This window comes from Chionomys nivalis, chromosome 22 (assembly GCF_950005125.1).
Source record: "Chionomys nivalis chromosome 22, mChiNiv1.1, whole genome shotgun sequence".
Classification (NCBI taxonomy): Eukaryota; Metazoa; Chordata; class Mammalia; order Rodentia; family Cricetidae; genus Chionomys; species Chionomys nivalis.
The window spans coordinates 15,611,235-15,631,461 of NC_080107.1; the positions used below are offsets into that span (position 1 = coordinate 15,611,235).

General features: G+C 37.5%; 1 protein-coding gene and 1 long non-coding RNA gene across 5 annotated transcripts in view; one reads left to right on the forward strand and one right to left on the reverse strand.

The window, feature by feature from the left end:
* Positions 1-20,227, reverse strand: part of LOC130864588 (uncharacterized) — a 193,927-nt gene that overhangs the window by 74,483 nt on the left and 99,217 nt on the right. The window lies entirely within an intron of this gene.
* The window catches only part of Scn9a (sodium voltage-gated channel alpha subunit 9), a 69,483-nt gene continuing 65,868 nt past the window's right edge, over positions 16,613-20,227 (forward strand). For all 4 annotated transcript variants that reach the window (XM_057755185.1, XM_057755187.1, XM_057755188.1 and 1 more), the window contains exons 1-3: positions 16,613-16,870; positions 19,623-19,741; positions 20,041-20,130. In XM_057755185.1, the coding sequence (XP_057611168.1) occupies positions 16,613-16,870; positions 19,623-19,741; positions 20,041-20,130 (467 nt within the window). The remainder of the gene's footprint in view (positions 16,871-19,622; positions 19,742-20,040; positions 20,131-20,227) is intronic.

Sequence of the window (20,227 nt, forward strand, 5' to 3'; positions counted from 1 at the left end):
TTGAACCCATTTCCCTGCCTACTAGAAGATGGATGAATGCAGAAAATATAGCATCTATACACAATGGCGGTTTATTCGGTAAGGGTCATCTGAGGTCATTTGAAAGAAAGGGGATGCAACTTTAGATATTATTTAGTTAAGCAAAATAGGCCAGACTCCAAACAAACTAGAAGTATCAGTTGCATTCTCTCTTATGTGTAATTTAGTTTATGTATAATACACATTTAAGGCTATGTACACAGTATCATATGGAATGGAATGGGTAATATTGGGGAAAAGGAAAGAGATTTTGAGGATTGGGAAGGGAGAGAAGAGCAGCAGTGGGGTGAGATGAATATGAGCAAATATAAATCTTGGATTGAAATACATCATTTTTACAGTGAACATACACTAAAGAGCATAATTTTATAATCAGGATATATGAAATCATATATATCATAAAAATATATAGCCCCATGGAATCTTCACAAATAAAACAAGCCACGTGCCCAGCTCTGGATAAACACAGATCTCTAACACTGTAGACTATTCTCCTTCCCGTTATTAGTCTGCAATGCCAAGACTGGAAGTCTGCACAATCAAAAGTCTACAATCATAAGTCTACATTGTTTCAGACACGGTTACACTCTAAAGATACACTTTGCGCAAGGCCTCTAATTCGAATAATTGCTTTAGTGGCGCCATATAATATCTGTGGACAGCGGTTAAATGGAGACATGGGCTGGGAGTTTTGACCTCTCATCAGGCAACCTTCCAATGGTGCTAAGGAAGAATAATGAGGAGTTAGTGGCCAAGATGGTAAGGAAGAAGGACTCTAACTGAAAGTTCCATTCTGGTGCTCCAAACCGATCAAGACTATGGTAAAGACAGGTGGTTACTTGCTAAACAAGGCTATATTGTATTTAATTGTTCACATCTGATGCCATTGTAAAGTAAAAAGCAAACAGAAATGTTATACTGAGGATAATAAAGGTGACTTATAGATTGATACAAACTGACCTAATCCTAGACTCCTTACTCCAAACTGAAGTTTGGGGAAATTTTAATTTAGGTTTGGGCTGATTGTTGAATTTAAGATAACAGAACAAATAATGCATCTATCACATAAATCTTTAAATAAAGTATATGACAAACATTGGTTGTACTGATCTTAGAGGAGCCAAAGTTAAAATAACCCAAATGGAAAGCAATACTAAATGTGAAAATACATATAATTTTTTAAAAATTTTGAAATCATATTCAAAATTATAGGTGCCTCTCTCACACCTACAGATCATACGCAAAATATTTTAATAAAACTGCAAGAATGAAACTTTAAGGGAAAATGAGAACATTATTCAAGAGGTTTCTCTGGTCTTTTTTTTTTTTTGCAATTTTATGCAATGTTAATCAACATATGGATGTAGCCAGGAGTGCTTTAAGCCTTCAGCCTGAAGTTCAGAATCTCCAGTTATCCAAATGGTCCCAAGCTCTAAGAACCACTTAGGAGACACTTTATTTAGAACTACAGGGTCCAAACACTAGTGGCTTAAGAGCAGGTTTCTATTGATGTTTATTTTCGCATCTGTACACAGACACAAAAGACACCTTGTAGAGAAATATGTGGTAACTGTGTTGTATATTGATGAATACCAATCAAAATGGTTAGCCAATGTGTTATTAAAAACAAAATTATTGGTGCTTGGGATGTAGCTTGGTGGGTAAGATAACGAAACTATAAACAGCAAAAACTGAGTATGAATCTCCATCATCTACATAAAATACAGGCACTGCTGATAGTGCCTCTAATCCTACCACTAGGGAGCAGACACACAGATCCGGAGAATTCACTGGCCAGCCAGGTAGCTAAAAGGGTGAGCTTCTAGTTCAATGAAAACTATGTCTTAAGCTAATAAGGTAAAGAGTAAGAGAAGACACTCAATATCTTACTATGGCCTCTTCATTTCCATGTGTGGACTCACATATCACACACATGCACAGCATTACACACACACACACACACACACACACGCATACACACCTTGAAGAAACTATCACAAAGCCAGCAACAGGACCTTGGGATTTTTTTTTTTGATTAGTCCACCAAACTCTCAAAAGAAAGAGTTATAAACATACCTAAGATTTTTCCCAAAAAAATTCCATTTTGCCTCTTGTCTTGACAATCCAAGTGAAGAATATATATATATATATTTGTTGGCAAAAGAATTCTTACTCAGAATAAAAATACCATGGTTTTCTAGAATGAAGTCAGATGCGTAAGTGAAATTATGTCAGGACAAGCAGGGGGTCTCTCTTTCCTCAAAAGAGGATGTCAGGTGTTCAGATTACACACTGAAAACTACCCCTTATTTATAATTCCTAGAGCAGAAAGAACCATCCTCAAACCACAGACTCAAGTATACATCATTGTTGAGTTTCTTACTTAAATTGTTCAACTGCTGCACTTAGATTTTTCTTTCAGTACATTGATGTAATAGCTATCAAGGTGTACATTTTTGTTTTCATTTATTTATTTATTTTATTTATTCTATCATAGATTACATCCTGACTGCAGGTTCCCCTCCTTCCAGTCCTTCCAGCTTCCCATCATCTCCACTCTCCCACAGATCCACTCCTCTATTTCCCTTCAAAAAAGAAAGGGGGAGAGAGAAAGAAAGAGAAAGAAAGAAAGAAAGAAAGAAAGAAAGGAAGGAAGGAAGGAAGGAAGGAAGGAAGGAAGGAAGGAAGGAAGGAAGGAAGAAAGGAAGAAAGGAAGAAAGGAAGAAAGGAAGAAAGGAAGAAAGGAAGAAAGGAAGGTAAAGGGCAGGCCTCCTAGGGATGTCAACCGAACATAGCAAGTTACAGTAAGACTAGGCACATACACTCATATCAAGGCTGAACAAGGCAAACCTGTAGAAGGAAAGAGTTACTTAAAGCAGGCAGAAGAGTCAGAAACAAACCCCTTTCCCACTGTAAGAAGTTACACAGGAACACTATGCTGAACAATTATAATACATAAGCAGAGGACCCAAGTCAGACGCTGAAAGGCTTCCTGATTGTCACTCAGTGTCTGAGAGCCCATATGAGCCCTGGTTAGTTGATTCTGTGGACCATGTTCTCCTGGTATTCTCGACCCCTCTGGCTCCTACAAATTTTCTCACCCTCTTCTGTTAGATTCTCTGAACTTCATCTAACATTTGCCTTGGGCCTCTATATCTGCTGCTGTCAGTTGCTGGATGGAGCCTCTCTGACGACTATTAGGCTCCAGTCTTCGAGTATAGCAGAATATCATTAGGAATCATTTCATTGATTTTTTTTCTTCTTGCCAGTCATGCTTGTTCTGAGCTTGTTCTAGCCTAAGTCTCTGGCCTATTCAGCCTCTGGGTCCTCACTGTGGGACAATGGTCTTGGACCTTGTAAAGATTTGTCACTTGTATTGGTTTAATAAATGCTGATTGGCAAGTAGTCAGGCAGGAAGTATAGGTAAGGCAACCATAATAGGAGAATTCTGGGAAGAGGAAAGACAGTCTGCAGTCATCACCCAGATGCAGAAGAAGCAAGATGAGAATGTCTCACTGATAAAAAGGTACCAAGTCACGTGTCTAACACAGACAAGAATTATGTGTTAAGATTTAAGAGTTAGCTGGGCAGTGGTGGCACATGCCTTTAATCCCAGCATTCGAGAGGCAGAGGCAGGCAGATCTCTGTGAGTTCGAGGCCAGCCTGGTCTACAAGAGCTAGTTTCAGGACAGGAACCAAAAGCTACGGAGAAACTCTATCTCAAAAATTCAAAAAAAAAAAAAAAAGATTTAAGAGTTAATTTAAAAAAAGTAGTCTAGGCTAATAGGCCTACCAGTTTATAATTAATGTAGGCCTCTGTGTGTTTCTTTGGGACTGAATGGCTGTGGGACTTGGTGGGACAGAAACCTCTATCACCAGGTCCTGACCCTCCTGACAGTCCAGGGCTTGTCTTTCTGTCATGGCTTGGGTCTCAAGTTGAACCAGTCTTTCGTTGGTCACTTCCATAAGTTCTGCTCCATTTTTACTCCAGCACATCTTGCAGGCAGGACAGATTGTAGGTCAACGGTTTTGTGGCTGATTTGTTCAACCAATCTCTCCACTGGAAGCTTTGCTTGGTTATAGAATATGGCCATATCCCCCATTGCAAGGAGTCTTTGCTAGGGTCACCCTAGTAGATACAATATTTTTATATTTTCACTTGAGTATCTATGTTTTAGCTGTACTACTCACGATAAGCAGGAAGCAAAAATGGAACCAGCCTAAAATCTGTTAACAGAATAATGAAAAGGAAAAGAGGGTACAAATCCACAGTAGACTTTAATGCAACCATTTAGAACAATGAAATAATAACATTTGAAGAAAAACAGATGTAACTGGAAATCATATTGTTAAGTGAAATTTAAAATGACTCAAAGAGAAACACTGCATGATTAACACTGCATGATTTTTCTCATACGCAGAGCATTTATTTATTTATTTATTTATTTATTTATTTACGGCATGATTCCAAGGGGAAGTATTTTTATTTCTTACCTTAGTGTGACAGCAATGCATTATTGGTAACACAAAATTGATCACCAGAGTATATAATAGACACACTATCTAAGCAATTACCTTGATCTTTCCCCTTTCTTCCCATCCGTTCATCAACACCTGTGTCTGTCACAATTAAAGCTCACCTATTAGGTCAGAAGATGCAATGCCTCACTTTAGCTTTCTCTGCAAATTTGCACCGAAACTAACTGAACTGTTGCATTTCTTCTGGCTCTTTAATAGGCATTCACTTAAATATATATGTATATAGATACGTGTTTAGACATTTCTGTACATGGGTGTAGGTCATGAAACTAGAAAGAGTATCATACGAAGGAAGATATAATGAGGGAGTTAGGAAGCAGAGATGCTAATAAAATATGTGCAATAATAATGTAGAACTTAGGACTAGCTGGGGGAAGAAAGTTAATCAGCTGGAGTGGGGAAGGGTGTGGAAGAAGGCACTGGGGAATTATCAGGAACAAAGTATAATGATATAGATAGTATGTATGAATAAGTCATGATGAAATTTATTATTTTGCCTTTTGTTTGTTTTCTGGAGCTGAGGACAGAACCCAGGGCCTTGCACTTGCTAGGCCAGCACTCTACCACTGAGTTAAATCACCAACCCCCAATATCTATTTTATATTCTGTCCAAAACAATTGATAAAAAAAAATCAGAAAGAGGAGAGAGAGAGAGAGAGAGAGAGAGAGAGAGAGAGAGAGAGAGAGAGAGAGAGAGAGAGAGAGAGAGAAGACTGGAAGACTGGTATTCCCGAAGCTGGCTAACTGTGGTCACACAGTACAGTTTCATCAAAGACCTGATTCTAGGCCACAGAGTGCCTCTATAATATGTTTCTGGTAATTGCTCAATATTTCCCAAAACATTTTGTTGTAAATGGACTTGCCATTTTTTGTATAGTTACTGCCTTCCTTTACAGTATATAAAGGAAGAAACCCCATTCGATAAAGAGAAGAAATCTTTAGTTAGGTTAGTGATCTTGCTGTCCCACTTGGGTGTCGAGACTTGTAAAGGACACAGTATCTCCTTTGGTGCCATGTACAGACAGTGGCAAGCACCATTTGAGTCTGCAATTCTCATTCCATAGTGTCACCAAAATGCATTTCTGGTCTTCCACAATGCTTTTCCTGCCACTGGAGTTGAGATCCTACAAATGGAAACTATGTGAAGGGGTGAAGAGGAGTTTTAACTGCCATGCTGACAACGAGCCCTTTGTGTTTTTGATCCATCTGTAAGTGCATCCAAGTCAGTCACACTGGGCTGTCACTTTGCTCTGATGATGTCAACAGGCTCTTGAATTTCTGTAAAAAATATTGTTTCTGAATTAAATGGGTTTCTTTCAACTGTGTTATCCCGCAACAAAATCCAATGAGTGAGGATGCTTGTGCCTTGACAGCGTCAGTATCATGGCTGTGTGATGTGGCTCTTATTAGTAACTTAAAATTGTTTAGTATGTTTGACCACAGATGAGTTAAGCTGCTCATATTCTTACAAAAAATAAATCCTTTGCCACACACTCTCTAAGCCACTTCACCATAGGACTCCCAAGTGTAATTAGTGCTCAGACACTGACTCCAGTCAAGTTCTCTTTCTAAGAGAAAAGCTCATTCCTCATCCAGGAGAGTACATTTATAGAAAATTATCTTACTAAGTCTAAAGACTTAAAAATTGATCAGCATTTCTAATGGATTTCCCATTGATCAAAACAATGCAATTTTGTATGGCATAAAATATACAATTTCTGTATGAATTTTAACTCATCTTAATTAGCAAAGGTAAAATAAGAGATTCTATCGTAACTATAGCTTGTCTTGATGAACAGCAGTTCCAATTATTAGTCAGTTATCGCAGGTGCACTTTATACAAGGGTACTGATAAACACGATTGTATAAACATGATACATTAACTGCAATGTTGTTGGTTGTTTGGTTGTTTGGTTTTGGGGACAGGGTGTTATACAGCCCAGTCTGTCCTCAAACTTGCTGTATATCACAGGCTGTCCTTGAGTTCATGATCTTCCTAGCTTTACCATGAGTGATGGGATTGGAGGCATGTACCACTATGGGAGAGTCTGACTTTTGTATAAGTTCCATTCTGTGATTGATTTTTGGACAAAGGTTTTTTTTTTTTTTTTTTTTTTTGATCTCCTATCTTGGAAATGATTTCTTTGCCTATTTTTATTAGATCTTGGGGAAATTCATACAATTTGACCATGTTCACCCCCAGCTCCTCACAAATACCCTTTCCCTCCCCACTCAACTTTGTGTCTCCTGTTTTTATAACCCCTCAAGTACAGTAGTATCTTCCAGCATTAGGAAATCTAGCCAGTAGATACAATGTCGCCAGATCAATACTAGCTTCATTTCTCCAGGTTTTATGTTTCAAGGTTGATTTATCTTGAGCAATATAGGGTCTTAAGGTCAAGTTCTAGTTGGTAATCAGCAGCATTGGCAATAGCCTGTAAGGTTTGGAGGAGTCTGTGGAGCCCTATAGCCAAGAACCCCACAAAGAGATAGACCATTTCAAACACTGAGGTGTTTTATTTGTTACTCTGCGGTGCCTAGTATGGGCATTGTTTATCTGTGATAGGGTAACTCCATTGTAGCTATTTTTATATATGGGTGTATTTGTTTTAGAAAGTTTATACAGTAGGTGTGTATATAACTTTTTTAAAAAGGTTTTTAGTGTTACTTATTCTCTCGCCCTGTTCACTTTTCTGTCTTGACCTCTGATCTCACCCTCTGTTTAACCCTTCCTGGGCTTGCCCTTGGCATTTCCCAACTTTTTTCTGTTGATCCACTGCAGAGTGCTAGTTTTCAAACTTGTACACACAAACTTGCTTGTCAAAGTTCACACTTACTTGTCTTTTAACTTGTATTTTGTTCTCTCTCTCTCTCTCTCTCTCTCTCTCTCTCTCTCTCTCTCTCTCTCTCTCTCTCCTGTTCTTCCTCCTCCTCCCCTTTTACTCTAGACACAAACAAGAGAAATGAGGAGTAACTATGACACAGACAGAATATGTTTCTGCCTTGAAATTTCCTCGGTCAAACAAACATTTCTTTTAAACTAAACCTCCTTGATTGGTCAGAACAAGAACAAAATGAAGCCAGATTCTTAGCCAGAATATCACACAAGTGTCCCTGAGCCCAAGGAAGAGTCATCCCCCCCACACATTGAAACTTCAGGATCCAGGTCTGTACAGCCTGTGTTCCTCTCGACATTCCTGTCTTCCAAGCTTCTACAAGGATGGCCCCTTTCCCTCTGCTCTATGCTCAACAGCTTTGCTCACACAGAGCAGAACCTTTTCCACGTTCCTGCTATGAACCAGGTTCCAAAAACCTAAGAACCACATTGCCACATTTACGACAACAGCTCAACTTTGCAGCAACGTTTTTCTCTACTGGTCTCTTTTCTCACTGTAATCCAGTGCTAGACCAAAGGAAATTCAGGAAGAAAGAATTGATTGTGTCTCACAAAGCATGGAGTAGTCTGTCATGGGGGTAAAATTGGTGCTTGAAATTTCTGGCCACGTTGCTTCTATAGAGAGGATGAATCCTGGTGCTTCTTTGTATTCAGTCTAGCAGTTGATGGGAATCTCCTCTCCTCAGGTGACGTAAATTAGATAATCCCACACAGCATACTCGGAAATTAGGAGATTCTGTATCTTGTCAATTTGGTGATCACTGTAATCTATCGCACATTCCTTATTCTTGCATTGGGTTTTCTGATAGCTTTCTCTTGAAAGACGTTTATTAAAAATTGGGGCGGGGTGCCACACTAATAAGGTTCACACCATCACATCGTGTTAATGGCTATGTTATCAAGCTAGGTTATCTTCATTGATATTAGTGATTTAGTTGAAGACCCTTTTTAAAATCACTTGTGAAGATTTCATTCTGCTAGAAAATGCTTCAAAATGAATATCGGGACAGGTGACCCATAAACATAAAATAAATATTTTAAAAAATGAATGAAGTCCAGTCAACATTATACCTGTAAAAAAACATCACTCTTTCTAAAGAAGTGACATTTTCAGAGCAGATTTTTGCTTAGCAGCAGACATTATCAATATAAAAGATAAATTTTACTTTCTTTTTTTGCATTTCCAATGTTTTTATTTGATTTAGATCTGAACTAATTCTATCCAGATTTTTAAAGATTTTTTTCACTTTCATTATATTTATTCATATATCTTGATCCCATTTCAAAGATTTTTTTTTAATTTGGTTTGTTGGACTGGCTTACTATAAATACAGTTTAAATTACCACAGGTAAGAAACCCATTGTGTACGGTGGTGTAAAATAACTTGAGATGACAACGCAATTGTACACTGATCACTGTTTCCAACTCCCTGAAATAAAGGACGGACACTGTCATTGTCCTAAAGTTATAACTACCGAGGCAAAAAATATTGAAAACTGCCAAAGAAAGCTTGCTGTTTAAATTTCTGAGAAAGATTTTAAAAGAATACCTCCATTTTATTTTTTTAAGTTTTTTTTTATTAATATTTCCACCTGCTCCCAGTTTCCCATTTCCCTCCCCTCTTCCCAAATATTGTCCCCTCCCCCCACTCCCCTCCCCCTATTCCCACTCCTCTTCTCCACCCCCCACACCATTCCCCCTCCCTCTCGATACTGAAGAGCAGTCCAAATTCTCTGCCCTGCGGGAAGACGAAGGTCTTCTATCTACGTCCAGGAAGGTGAGCGTCTAAACAGGCTAAGCTCTCACAAAGCCAGTTCATGTATTAGGATCGAAACCTAGTGCCATTGTCCTTGGCTTCTCATCAGCCTTCATTGTCCGCCATGCTCAGAGAGTCCAGTTTCAACCCATGCCTCCATTTTAAAACGCAGATATTATATACAAGACGTATGCTGGTTATACTCATTAAAAATGGAAATCACCGATGATACATAACACAAATCTAGCCTATCTGAAAACAATAGCATTCTCACAAAACGTGGTAATCACAATCTGAATTTCTATGATCAGGAGCAATTTATGTGGTCAAAATGATACAGACGTCCAGTAAGACTTTTGCTAGCTATGATAATGGTCAAATACGGCTCATATTTTCCACATCTAGTTACTAACGTAAGAATTAATATGGAGATTCACTTCCATAATTTCCGAGTCACATCTAGGGGGTTCTTCCATGAGTGTTCTCTGTACAAGAAGACTACAGCATCCTTGAAACTAAACAGATATCTTCAAAGTGGTATTTTACACTGTCGGTTGCCTCTGATTTTTGACTCCATATAGGTTTTAAGAACAATATCCATTCCAGACACCAGAGTCCCTAAGACTCTCCAGAGACTGAAGAGATCTGAGACACTTCTCTGCCTGCAGTAGGGAATCTTCTGTCCTTTGTTCAGAGACTCCATTAGTGATACTTAAATGTTTCTCAGAAGAGAAATCAAGTGTTGGAATTCACTTCCCTTTGAGTTTCGAAATATTGATTGACTTTTAAAAGAGCCAAAGAATCATAATGACATTTCCTGAGCCACATACTTTGTTCTAATTAACAGTACTTATAATATCTTCAAAGTTTCAAATAATGAGAATTTACCTGAATGAAATGGAGCCACAGACTAAGTACCCCTGCAATCAGTACTAGGGAAAATTCTGCAGTGTCTACAAAGGCATTTTATAAAGTAACTGGTAACGTTCTGAGTCCTCATTTTATTTTTGACAAAAAAAGAAGTTGCATATTTGGAATGTCAAGTTCTCAAAACTAGTAAGTGGTAAATACAAGGTTCAAATCAAATATTTTCCAGCTCTGAGCTTCTTCTAAAGTCATGACATTAGATCAGATGTTTGCTACTTTAGAGAGACATGAAATGTTTTGTGTTTAAAAGGCCAAGAAACTGTTGGAAAGTAAAGTCTTTTCAAACTAATGTGGTTAACAGACATTAGCCATAGAGGCATAATGGACTCGGGTGATGAATTAAAACAGAGACTGGAATTGAGGTCACAGTGCTAAGGGCTTCACACACACACATGGCTTCAGGTGACAAACACTGTCTGATACTTCCCACATTTTCTGTCCTATATGAAATGTTTGAGAGTGCAGTGATTAATCCTGCTTTTCTAATTAGGAATTTACAGTTTAAAGTGATCACAGTAGCTACCTAGAGCCACAGCTCAGAACTATAGAGCCCAGATTGTGACCATGGAAGATTAATCTTTGTCTTTGAGCTCTGACACCTTGTGGAACTTTATTACTCTATTGCATGTGGTTTTCAGCGCAATTTTATACTGCATAAATGAAAAATGGGGCCATATAGTCAGTACTTTATGATAACTTAAAATTTAGATGAAATCAGAGAAATGAGTGTACGTGAAAAAATTTACAAGTATATATGTTTATAAAGCCACACAGGCAATTGACAATGGCTGAGAATTCTGTTCTAGAGATGGGCCTCCAATCTCAAGCAATCACAGCCCTAAACACATATACATATGAGGAGCAATAAATGAACTTATAAGGTTTCATTCATAAGAGTGTGTGTGTGAGTGAGTGAGTGTGTGCGTGTGTGTGTGTGTGGCTGTATGTGTCTTTGTGTCTGTGTAAAACAATAATAATTAAAGAATAAGAGGTTATGAAGTTAAGGAGGAGCCAGAAGGACATAAGAGGATTTGAAAGTATGACAGGGAGTAAATGTTATAAACACATACTTAAATATGAAATTAAATAAATATTTATCAAAATAAGTAAATAGGACAAACAAAATAATTACACCTTTACTTCTAAGATTGATTAAAAATATGTTTCTTTCAATGTCTTTGCTTTGGTAGGAAATTTTGTCATCTATTTCTGAAAGTTGGCAATTCAGCTTTCTAAAATAAATACTAGAAAGGCTAAATGTACCTCCTGGTTAGTTTACCACAGCAATGGTTCTTTCTTGTCCTTGCTCGTTGCCTAGCAACAGATTGTCTGAGGTTACATTAGAGCTGACAGGTCTGGGGGATGAGTGACTATGTAACTACTCGGAGGAGAGCATTGCATGTCTCGAATGGATATAAGAGAAAAAGGTGCAAGAGTGCACTTGCTGATGGCGATGAACTCATGCCAGCGGCATCAGTGAGGGTGAAAACATAAAGAATTAAAATAAAAATAAATATGCTGAAAATACTGCTTTGTTTTTTTGGCTGTCTTGTTGCTGGAAGTATGCTAGGAGAGCATGGGTGTTTTGCTACTCACTTAATCTTTTCTTTTATCATTCCTCTCCTTTTTGGTCACTTAAATTCTTTCTTCTGTAAATATTCCCCCGGTCTCTCCTCCTTCTTGCCCTCTCTCTCTCCCTCTCTTCCTCTCTCTTTTCCTCCAAACATGTTTCCTTATTCCAACTCTCCTTTTTCCCGATAATAAAATGATACAGAATTCTAAATATTGCCTTTATGATGATATGTTTACCTATATCAACTTTTAAATGGATAATTTTAATCTTCTATTTTGTGTGTTGTTCAAATAAAACAAACTTCAAAGACCTGTCTTTAAAGTAAAGGTCTCCTATTTTGACTAATAAAACCTCTCCATGAGTTTGTGCATGCTTGCATAAATATCTACTTTATTTTAAAAGGAGTTATTGGTCCAACAAGATGGCTTTCTTGGCAAGAGTTCAACTCCCAGAACCCACCTAGTGGAAGGAGAGAACAACTGGCTCCTCTGATCTTCAAGCTCCCTGCAACACACATTTATTTGCGTTAGTTCTTAATGAAAAGTTCAGTTGCCAAATTAATAGTCTGTAAAAGAAGACACAATAGGCCTTTCCAATTTCAGAATTACTAGGTATGCTCAAGTATCTGTATGTATTTAAGGTACATATTTACTGTTGTCAAAATCCACAAAATAAATAGGTTAATGGTGACATAAGCATGTTGTGGAAGCCATACTTAATTACTTCTTGATGACTGCCAAACACAAACTTGAAAGCTTACAACTTTAGTATTTATGGAAATAGGAGGAACTAAGACTCATTAATTCCAAACTAAAATTCTTGGCTTTATTTAAGGTAGAATGCCTGTGCACGGAAGCCCATCATGAGAGAGTTAAGGGTTACCAGGACACTTGATAGTATGGAGACATGCATTCTGCTAATCCCAATCCCCAGGCATAGTTTACACCTGGTACAGTGTCCTGTGTTTCCTTATACTGACATAGAAGACAGAGTCTTCCCATGTGTCACCTTGTTCCCTTGGCATATATCAATAAAATAAATTGCAAATTGTTGACAATTTATTCCCAAATATATTTAAATGTTCTAAGGGAGGGATATAAAGCAGGCAGTACTCTGAGGGCCGAATGCAGATGATGCATGTTTTCTACGCTAGAAGCTGCCTGTTGGCTTTTTTTTTGCCTCAAAGCAGATGTTCTGGATCTCCCTACAATTTATAGCTTATTTTTGTTTTTATATAATTAGTTTTATAAAATTAAGACATACCCATGGAAATGAACCCACGGTATTGTCTCATGCCTCTAGTCATTCTTCCCATTTCCTGTTTTCTTCATATCTCTTAGGACTACACTACTCTCATTTGCACAAGCTTTCAGCATCATTTGTTAATTTTCTAACTTGAATGGTAAAGTATTTACTTGTGCAATCCCCCTTTTACCCCATTTTCAAGTACTCATCCACATGAACTACACTTACCTTCATTTTTCCTGTTGGATTTCGACTTGACCTGAACTTCTGTCTATTTCCAGTCTTACCTAACATGTCTGTTTCCCACTGTGTATTGGTTGTTGTTGTTTTTTTTTTTTTTTTTTTTTTCTCTATGCTGTGATAAAACACCGTGACCAAGGAAACTGATGGAGGAAAAGGTTTACTTGGCCTTACGGTTCCAGAGTAACAGTCTGGAGTTGTGACGATACAAGGCATGATTCCTGGAATAGAAGGCGAAAAGCACTTATCTTGAATTGAAAGCAGGAATCAAAGCGCTTGCTGTCAGTGATAGGAGTCTTTAAACTCACAAAATTCATTCCTATGTGGCATACTTCAAGAAGACGCAATGTCACATTTTCTAAATCTACTCAAACAGTGCCACCCACTGGGAATCAAGTATTCTCTTGCCCAAGATTGCATGGGATGTTTATCATTGAAACCACCATAACTCAATATAAGATTAGGACATCAACTCTCCTGCATTTCCTGCATGTCATACCCTGTCCCCAGCTTATGCTCCCTATCTCATTGTGTGTCCAGTGGCAATGTGATATGTTCATCCACACCTATCTGCTTGTTCAGTAACCACACTTACATTTCCATAAGCATTAATAATTAGCAAGATAGCAAAACAAACTGACATTCTTGTTAAATCATAAAAACCTTTTCCATGGTCATAAGTAATAAGGTGGTTTGACAAAGAGAAAGAAATAAAATGCTCATTTAACTTTTGTAACTTGAGAACTCCATCAAGCTTAATTAGTTTTTTCTTCATTAATTCCATTCACTGGTCAAACTCCATGCATATTTTCACTTGCTCTCTGTTTAGACAGCTGTTATAATATGTAGCCAGCACTTACTGAAGAAACAAATTTCCTAACCATTCTTCACACTTTTTGCTAACCAATCTAATCTTGACTGCTTCTTGTATTCTAGGTGTCCTTCGATTTTTGGAAATGCCATTTAGATCCAAACAAATTTTCATAGAAAAAGAAAAGAAATAAATTTTGAGTCTTTTTATGCCTCAACGTCTGTTCCATTTGCTATCAGGCTTGATGCGAGGCAAGAGGACACAGATATTGGCACACCCTACTTCTCTCACTGTGTTAGAGTAAAGAAGGTGGTGGGACTTTTTAATGGTGATCTGATGGTCCTTTATGTACAGTGATGCTCTAATTTCTGGAAGCTTTTAAACTTTCCAGAAATGTGTACATGAAAGGCAACTGCATTTTTAGCATTCTATTTCTGACATTGCTTATCAATTGTGTGCTGAAAATTGATTTTTATATCCATGCTTTGGAGAGGATAGTGTGCCACAAGTTTGTTGAAGACAAAGCTTTATTTTCTCTTAATTCTCACAGCTATAAGGATATGATATAATGAAGTGTGCAGATTTAGTGTTTGGTGAGACACTTCTTGTAAATAAAGATGGGTTAGCAGTTTAGAAAGGAAATGTGAAGTGTACCATGGCATGTCAACTACCTCATAAACCCCAAAAAGCATTCCTCACAAAAGCTTGTCCTACAAACCCTAAAACAAACTACATTAAAAAAGAAACTTGTATTGTTTGTAGGCTTTTTTGAAGAAGACTACAAGTTCTTCATGTCCCTAGTTAGTCATCCAGCAGACTAAGGGAAGCTGGAAGCAGCTGTCATAACAAATGAGCCACACCTCACTTTGACGTCTCTTGGCATATTGGAGATATGTTTTTCAGTGATGTCACCTGAGGGCATTGCTATGTACTCAACTCCCTTGCAATGCTCCCAGGTGCCTGAGGAGACACGTAATCCACTTGGTCCTAATTGAACCACTTCTTGGTTTTGCCACGAGAATGGGAAAAGCTCCCCCCCCCAAAAAAAAAAAAAAAACACAATAGCTTCAACAATTTCTTTCTGCATTTATATGCCTACTATGGCCATTACTACAATTCACATGCAGTTTACATTGGGCTTTGTGGAAAAAAGAGCGGAATATAGCGACTCTTCCTAATTTACCCTTTGGCATGTGATGAGGTCCTTTAAAACACAGTCTGTCAAGTTGTTGTTGCTGCTTCTGCTGTTTTGGTTTGGTTTCAATTTTTCACTTAGGATATGCAATGTAGCACAGTCTAATCTAGAACTTGAGATTTTCTGCCTTTGCCTCTGGAGTTCTGGCATTATAGTGATGGGGCACCATGCTGAGCACCATGAGAAGAAACTTTTCTGATTCCTGGAATAGACAGCAAAATCCAATGTTTATGTTGCCATTAAAGTCCTGGGAAAGACATACTTCATGACTCAAGTAAACATTCCCAAACATTTCTATGCATTTCACTTTTCACCTTAATATACAGAGATGTGTACATTGATGTGAACAGTCATATCGAGTAATTTAATATCAACACCAGTGCCAGAACAAAAACGCCTGTTTTCTTTTTAAAAACATTGACCATAACTGACAATAGGAACAGTGTTATTTCATTTGACTAGCATTAAATAAATAACTTCAATGATTGTTTATATAGAGATATATTAGATAGATACAAACACACACAGAGATGAAAATTACACATTTAAAGTATTTTTCTGGGGGAGTTGTAATTGGTCTTTCACTTTAAGCTGTGATTGTTAGATTCAAATATTTTAACAAAGAAGTAATACATGTTTCTTGCCCAACAGTTGTTACTTAATATATTGAGTTTATAAACACATTTCCTCTTATATTTGAATCGGCTGTTTTACTGTTTATTTTTTGAATTTGAAATTCAGATCCAAAGTCCTTGTGTACAAAAGGAAAGCACTCTTCCAGTCCACTGGTTTCTTTCTTTTTGCTGTAACTAATGCCTAGTGAGAATCAAGCTTAAAGGAAAAGGGGGTCTAATTTGACTGTTCAAGGCTACAGTCCACCATTACAGTTAAGTCATGGAAGCATGACATCCAGGCAGCTGATCGCACTGTGTCCATAATCAGGATGCTCAGGGTAGTTAATGCTAGGGTTCAGTTAGCTTTCTCCTTTTTATGAAGTCCTGGATCCCAGGCCATGAACTGGTGTTGCCTACATTCAAGAAAAGTCTTCAACTTCAGTTAATCTAATGTAGAGACTCACCCCCAGCCATATCTACAGTCGTGATCCATATATATCAATATATATCAATATATATATATATCAATATATATATATATATATATATATATATATATATATTCCCTCACAGTTGGGTCCAGGGTCCTGCCTCCTAGGCAGGATGGCTGTAAGAGCCATCACAGTCGCAAAATACACCCTGGACTAGAGTTTGTTGATATTAGCTTTTAAAGTGTCTTCTCTAGAAGTCATGTAGTTACGTTTTCTCTTCTTTACATTTAACCAGGTCTCTTAGGTAAGGAGCCAAAGGGGAAATAAAACAAACAGGATGAAAAGATGGCGATGCTGCCTCCCCCAGGACCGCAGAGCTTTGTCTACTTCACCAAACAGTCTCTCGCCCTCATTGAGCAGCGCATTTCGGAAGGAAAAGCCAAGGAACACAAAGACGAAAAGAAAGAAGGTGATGAAGAAGGTCCCAAGCCCAGCAGCGACTTGGAAGCTGGTAAACAGCTGCCCTTCATCTATGGAGACATTCCCCCTGGGATGGTGTCGGAGCCCCTGGAGGACCTGGACCCCTACTACGCAGACAAGAAAGTAAGTTATTGAGACTTCAGTGGTAGAGATCTGATGACTTCATTCCATCCAAAGATATGTAAAACCTAATGACTTCATATCATGAGCCTTATATTAAATACATATTAGCATGTTGAGAATATGTTCTTTTTGTAATATTTCATTAAAACTGGTAGTGGAATTGGCCTTCTTATTTGATTTGGTTTGATTAATTCCTTCAACATATTCAATAGAAAAATCTGTCTTTTAGGTATGGTATAATGAACACATCTCCTATAATTTATAGTTATGGCTATAATTTTTTACACTTATTTATTAAGTAGGGTGCATGGATGAAGTCCCAGCTTGGATTGAGTCAATTCTCTACTTTTACTATGTGAGGCCTAGGGATTAACTAAAGTCATCATCAGGTTTAGAAGAAAATGGCTCTAAATGCTGAGCTATCTTGCCAGCTATTCACAGCAATATTTAATTCTTGTGTGTATGTGGAGTTAAAAATTCATTTAAAGTTTTATTACAAATGAGTAATGATAGCATACATAAATCACTATACCTTAGTAATGTTTTTATTTTCTAGTGAGAGAGAGAATGGATTGGATTCGAGGGGAGGTGGGAAGGAACTGGGTGGAGTAGAGAGAGGGACAATAATCAGTATACATCATGTTAGGAAAAAGTCTATTTGCAATAAAAAGAAAAAAATTATAAAACACCAAAGTTGCTCTTTTTATTCTTTTAAATTTTTATTGCAATGTAATTTTGTTTTGCAAAGACTGCGTAATAACATAGGGCTTTAAACATTAGTTTTAACTCCTTTCTTTGTCTTTTATGACACAATTCCTTGCCATGCATTTGTCAAAACCCAGTTTGTTGAGACAATGCTTAAATCAAAAAAAGGATAGATTTCCCCTACAAAAGACACAGACTTATGAGCTCATGTTCCCAATTTGATGAAAAAGATTTATTGTAGGAAGCTTGTTTATAACTATATATAAAACTCAGTTTTAAAGTACAACAAAAGAAAAAGATCACTGCTTTCTAGACAGCACAAGCATTTTGCCTTCTAAGTTCAGGGAATCATTATTTAGGCTTAGTGTTTTAGACTTAAAATTTCTGAGTTCCTAACCTAGGATTGTTTTAATATGCTGAGGTTAACATTTATTTGTTTAACTAATTGCAAAATGTATGAGAAATGTCACTTGCCTTGCACTGGACAAAACACAATATATGTTTTCTTTTAATACCTTTACTGATTGTGGGTTTCACACCATGCATTCTGATCCCACTCATCTCCCTGTCTCCTCCCCATCCTAAATCAAAACCAAATTTAAGAAAAACCACAAACCAAACAAATAAACAACACAAAAGCAAAACCAAAGAAGAAGGTGAACCTTGTAGTGTTACCCATTGAAGCATACAATTCACCCTTTCGTCCATTCATCTTTACTTGTAAGTGTTCATTTCCATGAGTCGCTGGTCTGGCTCAACAGAAACAAAATATTTTAAGGATTTTTTTTTTATTTCAAAATTTTTAAACAAACTTTTAAAACTGAATTTGGCCAATGATCACCAAGATTGTGTATTTTCAGTAAAGGAAGAACTGTGCTATATAGAAGTATATATTATTTTTAAAAATTTTAATGAATGAACGTTTTAAAAAATTTAAACACTATAGTTATATAAGTAGAATATGAGAATCAAACTGAGTAATTGGAAGGATGGTCCCAAACTGAGGAGACAGCGCCATCATCAAAGTGCTTGCATTGCAGGAGGCCCTGTGTTTCAGCCCCGAACAACATTAAAAAGAAAAATTGACATTATGGTTTATAACCCCAGCCCTGAGAAGTCAGAGACAGAAGTATCCCCAGTAGCCCATGGACAGTCAGCCCAGCAGAATCTAAGAGTTACAGGCCAGTGAAAGACTCTGTCTCATAAAAACTAGGTCTGTTATACCTGAGAAATACAAGTGAAGTGGTCCTCTGGCATCCACATTTGCATTTGTATCAGAATCCTTAGACAACATGCAAGCACGCACGCGTGCTCACACACACAAACACACACCAAAAACGAAAGATATTTTCAATTCTGACATGCCTTGCTTGTGAAATTTTTTAACCCATTTTGTACTAACTATGCCAATTCTCAGCAAGCTTTAAAAGACTCTCAAGGTATTGTGGTTAAAAAAAAAAAAACAGTAATAGTTTCTACTCAATGTTCAACTCTGTGTAACAGAAAAGAGAAATTTATTCTTAAAGCCAATTTTGGTTATGACAAGTGATTGTAATCATTGAAGGACTCTGATAAAGGAAAGGCTTAATGCTTTGAAGGCTTCCTCGATGTGCCCATCTCATTCCCCATGGTCTGCAGGGGCCTGAGAAGAACTATGGCTGTCATCCAATAAATCATCACAAACACATTTACATCATGAGACTTTTTTGGTGACTTTATTTTGGAGCAATTCAGCATGAACTTTGTAGTTCATGATGTGTTGTGGCAGTGTTTAAAGGACTGGCCATGCCTACAAGTGAGTTATATACACCCTGGTATACATACTTGTATATAGCTCAAGTCTTCATTTATTACAAAGAGGCAGCCTTGAAGTCCATTGACCAAAGTGACTGACAGCTGCTGACAGGCATTGGAACTTCTTGTAGAGTTATATGGCAGCCTTTCTCTGCCCTGTGCTGCAATGTGGAGGTAAGGACTTCTCACAGCATTGTGTTGGATGGAAATGCTGGGAATATGGTGTCATCCTGATTCTTTTTTTCTCCTGCAGACTTTTATAGTATTGAACAAAGGAAAAGCGATCTTCCGCTTCAACGCCACGCCTGCGCTGTACATACTGTCACCCTTCAGTCCTCTAAGAAGAATATCTATTAAGATTTTAGTGCATTCATATCCTTTCCGAAGCCTGGCTTAAGCAGTACCCCAGGATGCTGGGCTTGCTCCTGTCCTCGGACCTAGATGTGGGCTCTTCTGCACCTAGAAAGATCTTTATAGATTCCAATATAAATTATTCTCAAAAGAAAATAATATGGTGGTCTTATTAGCATTTTGGAATAGGTTAATTTTATTCAAAGCCCAGAAGGAATAATCTATGCATCCATTTCAATTAATTTCTAAAGAAAAGTTGTGTTTGTGTTTCAATAAGTTCTTCCTTTGGTGGTGTCCCACATTCCTTGACTAAGAGCTACCTTATTCAGCATGCTGATCATGTGCACAATTCTGACGAACTGCATATTCATGACCATGAGCAACCCTCCAGAATGGACCAAAAATGTAGAGTAAGTGTGCATTGCTGTATTTTAAAGTAGGGCTAAGTGATCGTTTCCATGATTTTTTTTATCCTACTAGAAGTTGAGAATTTGAGTCTATAAAACA